The sequence below is a fragment of the Stegastes partitus genome, unplaced genomic scaffold, assembly GCF_000690725.1.
Source record: "Stegastes partitus isolate 25-593 unplaced genomic scaffold, Stegastes_partitus-1.0.2 Scaffold132, whole genome shotgun sequence".
In the NCBI taxonomy this organism is placed as follows: domain Eukaryota; kingdom Metazoa; phylum Chordata; class Actinopteri; family Pomacentridae; genus Stegastes; species Stegastes partitus.
In genome coordinates this window covers 586,791-602,603 of record NW_007577863.1, presented here as the reverse complement: position 1 = coordinate 602,603, position 15,813 = coordinate 586,791, and the positions used below count along the sequence as shown (strand labels likewise).

The window sequence follows — 15,813 nt, the reverse complement described above, 5'->3', positions numbered from 1 at the left end:
TTTTTTTCTTCTTTCTTTATTCCAAGCCTGACACATGACAGTACCAAAATAGAACATCCACTTAGTCCTCTGACAAGATGATTGTGTTTTAGAGACAAACAAAAAGATGGATTTGAAAAATGTTTGAAGATCTCATTTGAATGGAAAATTTCAACGCTGCAAACCAAAGCACTTGGGTTCAGGTTCTGTGAGCTCCGTTTCATCAGAACAAAACCGGAAACGGTGTTTGACAGGGAGCAGAGACAGCAAACTGAAGAAATGATTACACTTAAGATCAATCATGTATTATAGGCTGCAACATGCTCCGCCGCTTAGGCTAATGGACAGAAAACAGGTTGTTTCTGGTGGCTGGTTTGCAGCTAATGCCTTAAGCTAGATACTGAACCTTTGTTGCTTCAGCTAGCACGGTGGCCTATAAATAGATGTATGAAGCATTCGTAAACTTTCCCCAAATATCTCAACTACTGAGGAAACAATAAAAAAAAAACTACTAAAATGGGAGAAAAACACACCGTACTCACATGTAACACAATAAAACTGTATTACATTTGTGCTTAAAATTATTACAATTATAGTATTTACAAGTGTTGTCCTAAAAATAAACATCTCATGCTGGATGACACATAAAAAGAAATCATTGTACAATAGCAAGCAAAAATGAATATTTCTCTTATGTACACCAACAATTTACAAATTAAGGAAAGAGGTTTTTTTTTCCTTTTCAAGCTAAGAAATGGTGCCGAGTGCTGCTGCTGCTGCACACATTTGGATGCTGATGTTTATGCAACATGGTAAAAAAAGTTCATTTTTTTCCCTCTCTCAGTGGAAAAGGACACGACTCCTTTGCAGCAGGTAGCCGGTGTAATCAAGATGACCAGGTCGCAAGGTGACTGACCCGCTGCAGAGTGCAATTAAGTGAACCCAAGCCGTGATGAGAATTAATCAGCCGTCCTCAGCGTAAGCTAAAGCCATACTGAGAAATCAATAATTGGATTCAAGTATCAGCACGTCAAACAAACAATGCCAAATTTGGACAACAGATTATGCACTGAATGCTTATCAAATAAATATTGTACAAAAAGTAACCAAGCCCCACCATCCCCCACCCGATCCATCCCCACGCCCCTACAACCTTTACAAGAATTTTGTGAGAATTTCCCCGTATGTTTAATTAAGCTATGTGAAAACAAGGTTAGCAATAGAAAGGAATAGAAAGACCGTCTCCACCCACAGATACGCAGCTTTCCTACACAAAAACAGAGCCTGGAGTCGCAGTCCGAACCCAGACTGCACAAATACTACCCAAAGTGTTCTAATGTTCTGATTTCATGGAACGGACTCTTGCCACCCCGAGACAGATCCTGCACAGCCACGTGTTACTGGCATTAAATCTGACCCATAATGCTAAAAGCTGATTGATTTTTGCCCACTTGTGGGCAACAGAACAAGCCTAAAACTTTGGACATATGGTTCTATTCCCTAATTGAGTTATTGGCTAATGTTTTGCTTGTTTGCATCCCCAGCAGACCCTGATGAACACAAGACAACTGTATAGCTCTGATTTCATCTCCACCACTCTGCAAAAAGCATCTGACTCTTTAGGGGTTAAATGCTCCTCTTTCTTCACCAGCTAGATGCTAAATCTGTGTGAAGGCTGTTCGGTGTGAAGAAGGTCGGCGGCTAAAAAGCTAAAAAAATCCTGTCAGTAGTTGTCTCTCTTCATCACTACTAGCCATTCACAAAGTCATTTCATCTGCCTTAATGTGTCAACATATCTAAAATGCATTAAGAGCACGCTTACTCTGTCTTTTTGTGAGCCTTAAAACACCCAATTACAATTGGTGCTGCCAGGCATGATGATATGAACCACTTGGCTCGGGGGCAACAGGACAGCGGCTCTGGTGGTTGTACGTGACGTGTTCTCAGATACATTTTAAATAGTGATGGTGAGAGAGTTCATTCATTCAGACAGACAGCACAGATTATTTCACAACCACTAATTGTTTGTTTGATATGGAATAAAACAGTTTGAGTTAAAAGCACGATGACACTCATGTGATCCATTTTTCAATCGTAAGCTTCTGAAAGAACGATGACCAGGCAAAGCCCTGCAAGACTGCTCACACACACTCACACACACACACTCACACACACACACACACACACACACACTCACACACTCTCTCTCACACACACACACACACACACACACAGCAGCCAGTCATCCAAAAGCATTATTTTTGCCACTTTTCATTTTAAATTTGCTGTATTTTTTTTTTTTTTTTTAATCTGATATAATGTAAAAATGTCTTTATCTCAAAATTACATTGACTGACAAAACCTCAGTGTATTTTAGATTCAAGTTTAAGCTGTTGAACTTTGCTGCCAGGTGGGACGCTGTCTGTCTTTGCCAGATAAGATGAGAGAAGTCTGCTTTTGGGAGAGTTTTTTTTTTTTTTTCTTTTTCTTTTTTTCCAACAACCAGGATCAACTGTCAGTTAGAAATTGCTCTGAGGTCAGTGTTTGTTGGTGGAAAGAGGCAACATCTGTCAGTCACAAACAAAGAAATGTACAAACATGTTTTTCATACTTGTAATTTGTTGTAGGCTTCCAGGGGTTTCCCTGCCACTTTGTCTCTATGGCTATTCTGTACAGCAGTGTGACCCCTCTCTGGGGGGCATTCTTAGTTATGTACATGTGGGGGACAAGAGCTGGGCAGGAGGCAATAGTGCTTTTTGTTTTGTGATTGCAAGCTCTCCTTCAGTCTCTCTCTTCTTCCCAATCCTCCTTATCCTCCTCATTCTTCATGTTGGACTGTGAGGGTCAGCGGACCTGGGGAGCGTAGCCCTCCTTCATCAGTCCCTCCTCATAGTCCGTCTGGCACAGAATCATGTTGTTCTTCAGGAAAAACTTGTCTCCCACACAAAACCTGCAACACACAAAAGAGACAGAAGAGGGTGTTTACATCACAGCTAGAATGTCATCATTACAGCTGGGCTTTAGGCTACAAGACCAAACCGGCTGCTAATTTCCTGTAACCTTGGTCCCAAACCCTGGGGTTGAATTATCTAAGTTTCAGCCCAAGGTTCAGTTCCACCAGCAACGCTTATATAAAAAACCCACCACCTCAGCAGCCATCCTGCTCGGGGAGGAAGGGGTGCATGGTTACGCGTGACCTTTCAGTCCAGTGGTAAGAGGAGATTATGTTGAACGCGTAAGAGGCGGTTACTCTCGTTGTTCTGTCCCGAGGGTCGCTTATCTCCCGCAATGTGTAGGTTGGACAAGGGCAGCAAGCAGCAGTGCCAGTGTTTACCGAAGGGGAGGCGGAGCTGGGGTGGAGGGGGGGATGGGAGGGGAACAGTGAGCATTGCCTCTGTTTGACTTCCCTGGATGTTAAGACTGCTGAGTCCAGATCTGGAAGCTGTTCACACAGAGTGGAGCTCAGGTAGCTGATGAGGTCACTCTGGTAGCAGCATTTATTCACGGCTGCGAGGCAAATTGAAAGCATGATTTGTTGCATTCATCTGGGACCAATTAGAAGGATTCAAAATACCGTAGGTAGGTACCGGCACAAACAACTCAGAAATAAAGACGTGTTTCAGAGGCTGATCAAATTTAAGCCAATTACCTGCCCAGTACATACAGTACATAAGTCTGAGGTAACATCTCGCCAACCTTCACTGAACTGGGAACCAATAAAGTCAGGCCTTTTTTTTTTTTCAGAGAAGCTCATGAAAATCTCATCAGGACATACTATCACAACTCCATCCATGAATGTCCTGGTCAAATAAATCAGCGGTCCCCAACCACCGGGCCAAGGACCGGTACCAGGCCGTGGGTCATTTGGTAACGGGCCGCACAGAAAGAATAAAAAGGTTTTATTGGTTTATTTTATTTTCACCGGCGTCTGCAGGGTGTTTTATTTTGAAAAATGACTAGCTCGTCTCCATCCTCTTCCGCCTGTTGTTGTTTCTGAACTTGACAAACGTCTCTGGTGAGCTTCTTAGAAAAGAGGGAGAGACTCGATGCCGAGACAGAAGAAAAGTGAAAACATATTTAGCAATAAAAAGTAATTCTATTTGTTTATGACACCTTTTTAATAGAATTTTGTTTTACTATTATGTGCACAATGACCGGTCCGTACGAAACTGTCTTGCTTGAAACAGTATGACAGGAAAATAAACCCCCAAAAAACAGACTAAACACATTATATAAGCATCATATTTAGTCAGTTTTATTTAAGTTACCACAGTCATGGCTGTGTCCTCTCCAAAATGTCAACATTGGAAAAAAAAGAAACTGTTGCAGAGTCAAAATTGAAAATCAGTAAATGTAGCAGGCGTGTAGCCAGGATCTAACAAGTGAGGTCACACTTTGGTCTTCACACTGTAGGGAATTCAAGAGAATGATTTTGAAAAAGTAAAACCCTAAATGTGTCCATCCATTTTCTATTCATCTCTTTATTCTCTGCAGAGTCACGGGGGGATGGATCCCAGCTGACTTAGGGCCAAGGAAGGGGACACCCTGGACAGGTCTCAGGGCAAAACCTAAACCACTGGATTGTATTTTAGTTTTCACTGTTTTGTCTAAAGACTGCTAAATTCAGAAATGACCCTGGAGTCCTGAGCTTGTGGTTTTCTTTCCTTAAATGTAGAGTATGATATCATAAACCTCAACACTGGATTTTTCTATTTATATATTTTTTAGAAAGCCTTTTATTGCCAAGTGAGCTCCCACACAAAAGGACTTTGGCGTAGTGAATGAAACTGTGGTACACAACAATAACAAGACATGGCATAAATATAGAAATCTAGATCTAAGAGTTTCTAAATAAAAGAACAGTATAAAAGTACTATGTGAATAAAAAGTACTGTGAAAAGAGACAAACTTGTCTAAACCAAGTAATACATCAGGAAACAGTTTAACGTACAATATTGCAGATTAAACTGAGGAAATGTTGTTTATGTTTATGTATGTTTTCCCAATACATCATTGTTCATACATATTTGTTGTGGTTAATATCTGGATGTTTGGGCACCTTTGTTAGGGAACCGGAATATGATTAAAAAGAGACAGGTGCATTTCAAACTAAAAGCTTCTCTGTCTGTCTACGCCGACACCACTTCAGCTTTATTCATTTATTTACATCTTGTCTCCAGTAGTTGTTCTTTCTCTCTCCCTCTAAATTCTCCTTCACTCCGCTCTCTGCTCACAGTTGTCATCCTTGCTTTCCGCTTATGGCCAAACTGTTTCTGCTTTGTGAAATGTCAACAGCATATGTGGCGTCTCTGCACCAGTTATGAGGCGGGTATCACACTGGGACCATCACGGGCATCTCAAACTAAACACCTCGTGTTGTCCTTACCACTATTTTTTTAAAAGGAAGTGCAGAGCAAGTCTGGTACATTTAATTGTTATTTGTTGGTCTTCCTGACAGGAAGACCACAAGCAGTATGGGTCGGCAGCAACACATCCAGGACCATCACAGTGAACATAGGGACCCCCCAAGTATGTGTACTAAGCCTCCTCTACTTCACTCTGCTGACCCACGACTGCACACTGAGTTCCAGCTCCAACCGCTTCATCAAGTTTGCGGACGACACGACTGTCGTGGGTCACATCAGCAACAGCGATGAGACTAACTACAGGAGCGAGGTGAGCCACCTGGCCATGTGGTGCAGAGACAACAAGCTCTCTCTGAATGTGGATAACATGAAAAAGATTGTTGTGGACTTCAGGAGAGCGCACACCCAGCATGCTGCTCTGACCATCGATGGTGCTGCTGGAGAGAGGGTGAGCAGCACCAAGTTCCTGGGTGTGCACATCACAGAGGACCTCTCCTGGACTGACACCACATCACTGGCCAGGAAGGCTCAACAATGTCTGTGGTTCCTGGAGCCAGAGCGCCAGCCCCCCATCAGGTGCACCTTTTACAGAAGCACTGAGTCCTGCAGAAAGAGCCTCCAGCGCATAGCGAGAGCAACTGAGAAGATGTTGGTGCCTCTCTCCTCTCACTCGAGGACATTCTAACATCCATCTGGCCCATAAAGCCCTCCATATTCCAGGTGAACCCACCTATCTATCTTCAGTCTGCTGCCATCAGGGAGGAGACAGTGGAGTCTCTGGGCCAGGACCAGCAGACTGAAGGACAGCTTCATCCACCAGGAAGCTGTCAGGAGGCTGAACTCCCTTCCTGCTCTGCCCCCCCTACCATGCCACTTTACTTGAAATTGCACATTATTGCTTATTGTTGTTTATGGTCAGAATTGCATTTTATGTTTTTTGTCTATATCCCACTTATAGCTATATTCTACTTTTTTCTGTTTTTTTCTTTTTTAAAACTTTTTGTTGTTGTTCATTTTTCACTGTGGGAGTATGGCAATTTCACTTCTCTGTATGTTGTACATATGGCAAAACTGACAATAAAGCTAACGACTTGACTTAAACATGTAATCTGTATTACTAACTTAGGTACAGGTGTTACCTTTGTTACTTATTTGTAACACATAAAAGTGAAAATTCTTATCATAGGGTCTAACGACGGCTCAACCTTCATAACAGATCCAGTGTTAAATCGCATGTTATCACAAGTGCTGTACTTATATCATTATGGTGTGCAATCTTATCCACCAGTCAGCAAGTTAGCCCTGCTTCTGTCTTCCTCTTTGTCTGCACTGCCTTCACTTTCCTCCTTCTACCTTTGCTTTACTTAGAGGTGACTGTGAATAATGAGCCTTTGGAGACCTCTTGATGTGGGAGGAAGAGAAAAAAAAAAAGGCTTCCACAGGCACACACTTAAAAGATGTATTGCAATGCAAACTATTTGCCTCGGAGGCCCACGTTAAGTCAGATATTCATTTTCCACTCAAATAAACAGGAATTTTCAAAGACAGAAAATACTCTCAGCTGCACCTGATGTAATTACTGTCAAGATGCATGCAGGTTCAGAAACACTTGGCCCTACGACACTGATGTCTAATTGTAACAGCATGTTGTAAATCTTTACTGGCAGATTGCTGCTGGGCAATCAGACTGCAGCCGTACAAGGACCTGCTACAGATGAGTTCTGTTTGGGGCATGTGATGTAGAGAATATAATTCCACATGTAGAGAAGGAGAATTTCTTTTTTTTTTTTTTTTAGTTTCTCTCCATCTTTGGTGCCAAATGCACCAAAGCAACAGATATTTCAGACAATGTTGCAGCCATCCTATCAGCTGTGTCTCTCCCCTTCCAGTTCAACATCAGTACAAACTCTGCAGAAGAGCCGGTGACAAGAGACAGTCGTGGATGATACAGCTGCCATCTTACATTAAAGCTAAGTTGTAGATCTGTGTTAGGTTATTGCGTTGTAAGTGATTTTAAGCACAAGGAGTCACGACATCACTAAACTCCCAAAAGCACTTACTTTATGATCACACTTGGATAAACGCTGCTATCTCACTTTCTGATGTTACCAAGCTGTGGCTTATTTTAAATGCAGCCTCACATTTCACATCTAGATGTCAAACCATAGACTGTATAAAAGATGGACGTAGCAACCGGCCCTGAAAAATGAAGCCAACCTGGAAGTGTCAGAAACCTGCAATATCACTACGTCCACTAGCTGCTGGCTCCACAAAGCCCTGGCTCCCATAGACTGGAACTGGAAAAGAAGTGATCACAGATCACCAAATACTGCATTCCTACAGCTCAGGATTTTGTTCTTATTAGTTTTCATGGTCAAATCCAGAGATCAGGTGGTCAATCTGAAAATAAATCAATACTGAATTTTTAAAAAATCGTTAACATTTTGCGGGGCAAGGGGCGTGGCTGGCTTGATTGACAGTTGGCAGCGACGTTGGGGGGGAGGCGAGCAGAAGCCGGTAAATGTGGGCGGGCAGAGAGGGCCCGCCTCTCAATCCGTCTGACCAATCACTGCTCCTATGGCTCCGCCCCCCTCCGACGATTTTTGCGTCACTGGCTCCAAAAATCCAAGATGTCAACCAGGAAGTAGCAAAACCCTGGCTTCATTTTCTCAGTGCAGAAACCAGCGGGTGACGTCACGGTAGCTACGTCCATCTTTTATACAGTCTATGTGTCGTACTTAAAATGACAGTTTGTCAAGGCTAATCTATTATAAACGTTCTTTCAAAAACAAGCCCCTATTGAGTAACTTAAAAAAAAAAAACCACTTCATTCTTAAAGTACATGTCCTCTGACGGTGCACAGCGTACATTGGATCTTTAAAATTTTGACATTTTTATGAAGAACTGTTGTATCATCCCTACTGACAGACAAAATTGGGCTTTTTATAGAATATTTGTCATTTATACATTAGATTTTTTCCCCCTCATCGACTATCGAGACTCAGAAAGTTGAATGTTTTCTGGAGAAAGATGGCTGCATAGCCTTGTATTTCCCAACACCAAGCATCACAAAGTGACAACTGTGTCCCTTATTGCCTATTAGGGCATCTGTCTAACAAGTCTAATTGATGACATACAAGGCACCAGTGGCTGAGCTTAGTTGTGCTGAACCCAATTGGTGTCAGTCTCTCCTTCAAAAGCTCCAGTGTAGAGCCTCCTCTATTATCAGCGCTGACCTTCCACTGCACTGTCACCCATCCTGCTCTCCACTGCTCCCCTCTGCTCTAACCTTCCTCCAGCCTCCCTAGACTGTGGCCTCCAGCTCATCAGGGGGAAATTGGGCCAGCACTGGCTAGATGATGAGGCTGGACGACAGCCCCATCGATTAGCTGTCCCCCAGGGCTGATCTGTGGCTAACTGCTTGCTGGATGGAATCTCATATCTCCCTCTTTATTCTTAACACCCCCACCCTCAGCAACATAACGTCTCTCCTCAGAGCCAGCCCCTGATCTCTTCTGCTGTAAGACCGCCGTACTGCTTCCTTTCCTAACACAGGTAGGAAAAATAATAGGTCTGGCTGGCTAGGAAGGTCACAATGACAGATTTATGTCCAGTTTATAAGAGTAAGGCCACATTGGGTACAGACATGACAGATCAGATCCAATGTAAGATCCTATATTTTTACTGATACACCACGGACAGAAACTATTCTCTCCCCTCAGCTTGAAACCATTTCAAAGTCTTGCACAAAGTAAGGAAAAGGGGAAAAGGGAAGGCAAAAATAGGTTTTTGCTTTGTAAAATAAATGTTGAAGCTTTTTCCCCTGTTTTTTTTATTCTTGGGGCAGCTTCAGCTCCGAGTGTTTCTTCAGTGGAAACAAGAGGTCGCTGCCATTTTTATAGTGATGATGACAAACGGCAAGGAAGTGGTCACAGGTCACAATTGCAGTGACATGTCCTGTCTTAGCAAACGGGCCAGTCTCTCCATCTCTGCTCTGCACTAATAGGCCCGTCACTTAAGCAAGGCCCCTTAATAGCTGAACATGGCAATGACCATTAGTGTCCTGCCGAGAGTCCCTGATGAAATCAGAATAATCACTGGCTTTGAGTTCCCGTTCTAAACTGTGGAACACAGTGGAGTGGACCTACCTACAGAAACTGATGCAACTGATGCCGTGAATAGATGCATGAGTGGGTATGTGTGTGCACGGCTCTATGCTCATATGTGATTGTAGCAATTTAACCTTCAAACTGCGACATGGGCTGTGGCTGACCCGCAAGAGTGATGGATAATTACACTGCATGACCCCTGCTGACCTCGCAATTGCCTGCTCTGTTTATCAGATTTCACATTTTCTGACGGCATTCCACAGAGAAATCTCTGGGCCATTTGCGAGATGGATTAGATTGCTTTATTGAGGGGCCCATGGGGCGAGGGCTTGATGGGAGCTTTCATGTTTGTTTGATGAAAGGGGACAAAGCTGGTGTAGATGAACAAGGGGACAGATTGGTATGCCAGACAAAGAGCAGGAGCTCATTTCCAGGTCAGCCACAACAAGATGCAAAAAAAAAACGGTTCAGGGAATCCTAACTGAGATTTCAGGGCAGATCTCAAGCAGTGGCTGGGAAAATGTGCAAAAGGTCCTCGTATTAATTAGGATATACCTGTAAATGTTGAGATAATCATTTAGGTGGGACTCATTTATTAATTCTGAGGTCATAACAAACAACAAATTAAAGCTTGAGCTTGTTTTAGGGCGGTCATGTTTAAACACAGGGATATCTCCCCCAACAGAAAACAAAAAGTCTGACCTGAGGAACAGCTTCAGTTAAGGCCAGTGCTGGACCATAAATCTTGGCCAGTCTGTGGTGAAATTGTGATGGGCATCTGAATTGTGCTTGCAAAGCCACAGTGGACAACGTGAAACACACTAACGTTGATTTTATTCAACAGTTCATCAGCTGCCCTAATGTAAAAAGAAAGATTTGCTCATGCTTAAATGGGTTTTAATGTGGGAGACCAGAGTGAGGCTGCCTGAGCCCGGCTGATGAAGATTACCTGACTTCTTCCATTAGGAGAGGCCGTGTAGTGCAGCCAGTTGAGGTGGCAAGACAATAACTGAGTGCTAATTGTGCGTAACCAGGCCCTTTGCCTTTCACACTGCTCAGTGTGTCTGCTTTGTGTGTGTGTGCTGGTACTATTCTCTATGTGTGTGTGCGACAGATGATTGAGTTTTGGGAAAAAAGGTGAGAAAGCACAAGAACCCAGCCAGCAGGTAATCTTATAAACCTTCACCTAAGTTTTTCTGTTTGATGGTGTTTGTGGTAACCTTTAACAACCTTTGACAACATTTGGTTTTGTTCATTAGCTGCAAGAATGTTCAAAGACAGCCTCCAAAGGTTTTTGATTAATATGACAACTGTTGTGGAACATAAATCCTACAAAGTTCCCCAGAATTTTTCTGAGGTCCAGGGTGTGCAGGGCAACAGGCCGTTATGTAGTTTTTGAACAAAGCACTTGAAGGATCCTGACTAGAGTCTGAAACCCAACTTCTGATGGCGTTTTAGTGGATTAGTTGTGTGGACACAAAAGTCCTGTCAGTTGTCTGGTATAAAACTATTTCCATCACACGAGGGTGCAGCCAGGTACATCCTACAAGAGGCTATGGAGGCTGACGTTTTCGCACCACATATGACTGCGACCATGCTGCATAGGTATAGACCAGGGGTGGGCAACCCGCGGCTCCGGAGCCGCATGTGGCCCCCTCATCCCTCTGCTGCGGCTCCTTGTGGCTTTGGAAAATAAATAATGAGTATTTAAATTAAATTGTTTTTTTTTCAGTTTGTTAGTTTTTAAAATGTAACTCTGAATTTGAAGATTTTGGTGATCTTGTAACATTAAAATAAAACGTTTTTAATTTTTTGATGCTAAAAATATGCGTCCGATGTGCGACACTCACCAATACACACTGTGTTGCCAACTTGGTGACTTTCTCGTTAAATCTGGCAACTTTCTAAATCCTCTTGGTGACTTTTTTTTGTCGAAAGCGACTAGTGACAAATCTATTGACTCTTTCTGGTGTTACTGGAGACTTTTTTGGAGACTCTGACATGAAAACCAAATCGTTCTGTAGTTACTGTCCTCAGCTCCTCCTGTCTCAAAGCGCTCACAGGCGGTCAGCAGTCTGGTCAGCAGTCCAGCTGCAGTCAGCAGGACAACCGCACTTCATTTTTACTTTGCTGCAGATGGATAAAAGATCGGCTTTCTATTTCATAAATACGAGGAAGACTCAAATAGACGCTGAGTATTTTATTTGAAACCTTCAACCCAGTGTCTTTTTTTCTTCGGAGTTCAAAATCTTTTGTTGCATGCAGAAATATATTCTTTTGTTTCCTCTGTAGCAGTTCATTGATTTCGTAAATACAACGCACTACAGTTTTTTTATATATAGCATAAAGGCAAAAACGATATATGCTATCTGTGTTATCTTCATTTCAGATGTCAAAAGGGTTTTGTGGCTCCTGGTGTTTTCTTTTCAGTGGGTCCAAAAGGCTCTTTGAGTGTTGAAGGTTGCCGACCCCTGGTATAGACACTGTTTCCTTTAGATATAGGTGGACAAAGTATCATACATGCTAGGGCAGAGACTCGAGCCTTAAAAGCACCTGTACACTAAGTTTGAAGTGATAGCGCTTTTTCAACTAATGCAGCAAACACTATGGTCAATGTTTGCAGATGAAAAGTCAGTGAGGAATCCTGCTGGTCAACTTGGAGCACTTTAAAGTCATCTCTCACAATGTAGGTGTGAATGGTGGGGTATTCAGATCACAGAAAGAAAATCTGAATAATTAAAAACAGGGGCAACCCATTCAACTGAGGGAAAACAGACCAAATAATTCAGTTTTATAAAATATATTGTCTCAAATTACACTAAACCTACTATTTTAAACATGAATTACTTGAGTGTGACGTGTGTTTGGTAGGAAACAAAACGGGATGTGAAACAGGAGTTGTACATTTTCTGTGTCTCTGTACTGTTTGAGGCTAAGCTGAACTGATGGGAAAGAGGTTTATTATTTCTGTTCAGTTCATTTATATCATGCCAATTCATGACACAAGTCATTTGAGGGCACTTCACATAGTGAGGTCAAGACCTTCCCATATGATATTATAGGGAAGTTGAACAAAATGCATGATTTCTTTGAATGATCACTTGACAGTAGTTTGCATCCAAGACCCTGCCTCCATGTGGAGCATAACTAACAACTTAGCTACATAATGAAGCATTGTTAAAGAAGTTGTTGATGAGTCAGACTACAAAGAGTTGCAGTTCGTGGATGCAGTTTTCCAATGGTCCAGGTCGGAGGAAACCAATCACTCCTCTCTTGTCCTATCAGAATTATCGGGTTTTGCTAACTTGCTTCATATAAACTATCACCTCTAACTATGGCACCATCTTTAACAAATCTTAACTAATCAAAACTTTAATACTACTTTACCTATAGCTGACTTCAACTCCTCCAAAGTGCTTCTTCTCATCTGGTGCTACGATAAGGAGCAGTGTCCTGAAATCTCTCACTACATCCTGTCACATGTAGCTGTACCTGCAGCACCAGGTTGGACTCTCCACATTACTAGTGAAGAATTATAATCACTGTGCTGGGCCTCGCAGGTTCCAAGGCTTTAGATGTGTCTAAATTGCTCAGTTGGTAGACAGATAACTCTCCGATGTGAAACCTATCAGCAGCATTTGGGATTCTGTGTGCTGCCGTCTTGCAGCCCTGACCGGCCCTCTGCCTGGACACAGCAGACGTGTGATACAGTCACTTACCTTTGATTGCAGAGCTGGCATGCGAAGCAGTCCAGGTGGTAGACGTTTTCCTTGGCCCTCATGACCATCTCAAAGGCTGGAATTAGCTTGCTGCAAGCTGCACAGTTTCCTGTTACGCCGAACAACCTGAGCCAAATAAAAACACAAAGACAAGACACATGTATGGAAGTTATTAGAAAGTTAAAGCATTATGAAACCAACAGAAAAGCTTGAATGTGTCTAACTTTGTGCAACACTTAGAGGACCAGTCAAAAGTCTGGACACACCTTCTCATTCAGTGGATTTTATTCAATTATTTTCTACATTGTAGATTAATACTGAAGACATCAAAACTATAAAAGAACGCATATGAACCCCCTTTTGCTTTGATGACAGCTTTGACCTAAACCCAACTGACATGGTCTGGAATGATCTGGACTGCAGAGTGAAGGAAAACCAGCCAACAAGTGCTCAGCAGCTCTGGGAAATCCTTCAAGACGGCTGGAAAACCATCCAGGAGAAAATATAAAACATGTTCTGGTTTGTTTAGGGGCTGCTCGGTGGCTAGCATCGTCAGCACCGCTGTCTCACAGCTAGAAGGTCGCCGGTTCGCGTCCCGGTGAGGACACCCTATGTGGAGTCTCCATGTTCTCCCCGTGCAGCGTGGGTTCTCTCCGGGTTCTCCGGCTTCCTCCCACAGTCCAGAAACATGTTGAGGTTAATTGGTGATTCTAAATTGTCTGTAGGTGTGAATGTGAGTGTGCTTGGTTGTCTGTCTCTAAGTGTAGCCCTGTGATAGACTGGTTACCTGTCCAGGTGAACCTGCCTTCATCCTGAGTCAGCTGGGATAGACTCCAGCCCCCCACATGTACAGATAAAGGATGAATGGATAATTATTTTTAACACTTTTTCGTTAACGACATCATTCCTTTGTGTTCTTTCATAGTGTTGATGTCTTCAGCATTAATCTACAATGTAAAAATAAAAAATAAAATAAATAAAACCCACTGAATGATCAGGTGTGTTCTCACGTTTAACCGGTACTGTAGACTGTAAACTCCTTCTTTGTTGAACTTGTGGGAATTAGTAATTTATTTTTAACTGAGCCTGTAAAAAAGAAAATGTAGATAAAAAAAAAAAAGACGCAAATAAATATTTGATTAAAGAAATAAAAACAATCTGGACATGAGATGATTTTTTTCAGTACTGGATCATGTGTATTTATTCCCATTCTCAGTCCAGTCTCAGGAGTGAATCAAAGTGCACATTTTACCATCTGAACCACTCTGACTCAGTCGCCCACTGTGGCTTTCTCTTAAATGTAATTATTATACGACACAGACAGAATTACAGGAGTTTGATCGCTTCAGCTGCTTCTCGGTGAGAATGAGACCGACAGCCGTCACAGAGATGGTGATAAACAGACGAACATGAGCTGCTGGGACAGATTGGACCTCCAAACCAGTCAGAGAAATGGGTTGTACAGAGCTGGGCAACAGTAGAACATAAAAACAGAGGGCCACAGCTATGCAATAGAAATAGAAGGGACACTGCTGGCAACACCGCCCAGGGAGGACCCCATTATTCCGTCGCCTGCTCTGGGGACATTAATAATAAGTATTCATTAGGGATTCAGGGCTGTAACTACACAGCGACCTAGACCAGGCTAGCAAGGGAAAAATATCTGATAACAAAATCATATAACAAAATAACCCATTAGGCAGACTTCTTCAGGCACTTTTAGCCATCATTGTTAAAATGATAAAACAGCCTGCCATTCTCAGAGTCTGTAAGAGATCGCAATCTGATAAATGATCTCAGGGCTTGGGATATGCAGGGTTGTTTATTAACCTTCAGAAAGTATGTTTCCCAGAGGCAAGGAAGCAGATAGATTGCACCCTCATGAATACCTCCAGAATTAAGGGCCACTGTCAACACACCTCCAGACAATGAAGGATATCTTTTGTAACATGGTCGATGAAACAACAAAGGGGGGCCTATTCAATGGATTAGCGCTGACTTAATTAAAAGAATTATGCCGTTTCCTTTGAGCAATCTAAATTTAGATAATTTCGCTGTATCTCCAACGTGCATTGCCAGAAGCCGCTCGCGTGAAATCGATGAAGTACTGATTCGTCTCCTGAAAAAGCAGAGCGACCGATCTAAAACGTACTGTGAAAAAAGAACAAATAATAGATGTAGCATGAGACAACGAACGCTTGAGCACAACACCAGCACTTTGTGTGACAACTCATACAGCTAAAGTCACGATGCAGCCTCCTCTCACTGTGTGATGGCAAATGTCCTTCCACTAACCTGAATCATTTCAAAATACCAGCCAGTCAAGGTTCTGGATTATAAATGGAAGGTTTTTGTGTAAAAAAAAAAAAAAAAAGCAGTGTGTTAAATGTTCTGCCCGTCAGCTTAAATCAAACCAGCGCGATGTTTCACTGTTTGTTGTGTCCGTCCATGCTCCTCTCTTGCAAAGTTAAGGTGGTCTGCGCTGTTGAAAATGACCGTCGCTCTACTTTGTTCTGGGTGGAAGTCCTTGTATCCTTGTTGGTGTGAACATCCTGTCCAGTGATTTAACACATAAGCTCATCACTTTTCTCTGATGCTGATTAGTGCTGAAGCAAAATTTAAAATCCAAAATGAACACCA

General features: G+C 42.5%; 1 protein-coding gene across 1 annotated transcript in view; it reads right to left on the bottom strand.

The window, feature by feature from the left end:
- Positions 1-2,823: 2,823 nt before the first annotated feature.
- Positions 2,824-15,813, bottom strand: part of lmo3 (LIM domain only 3) — a 52,438-nt gene continuing 39,448 nt past the window's right edge. The window contains exons 3-4 of the mRNA XM_008278773.1: positions 13,174-13,299; positions 2,824-2,929 (exon numbers count right to left, since the gene is read on the bottom strand). Of these exons, the coding sequence (XP_008276995.1) occupies positions 2,824-2,929; positions 13,174-13,299 (232 nt within the window). The remainder of the gene's footprint in view (positions 2,930-13,173; positions 13,300-15,813) is intronic.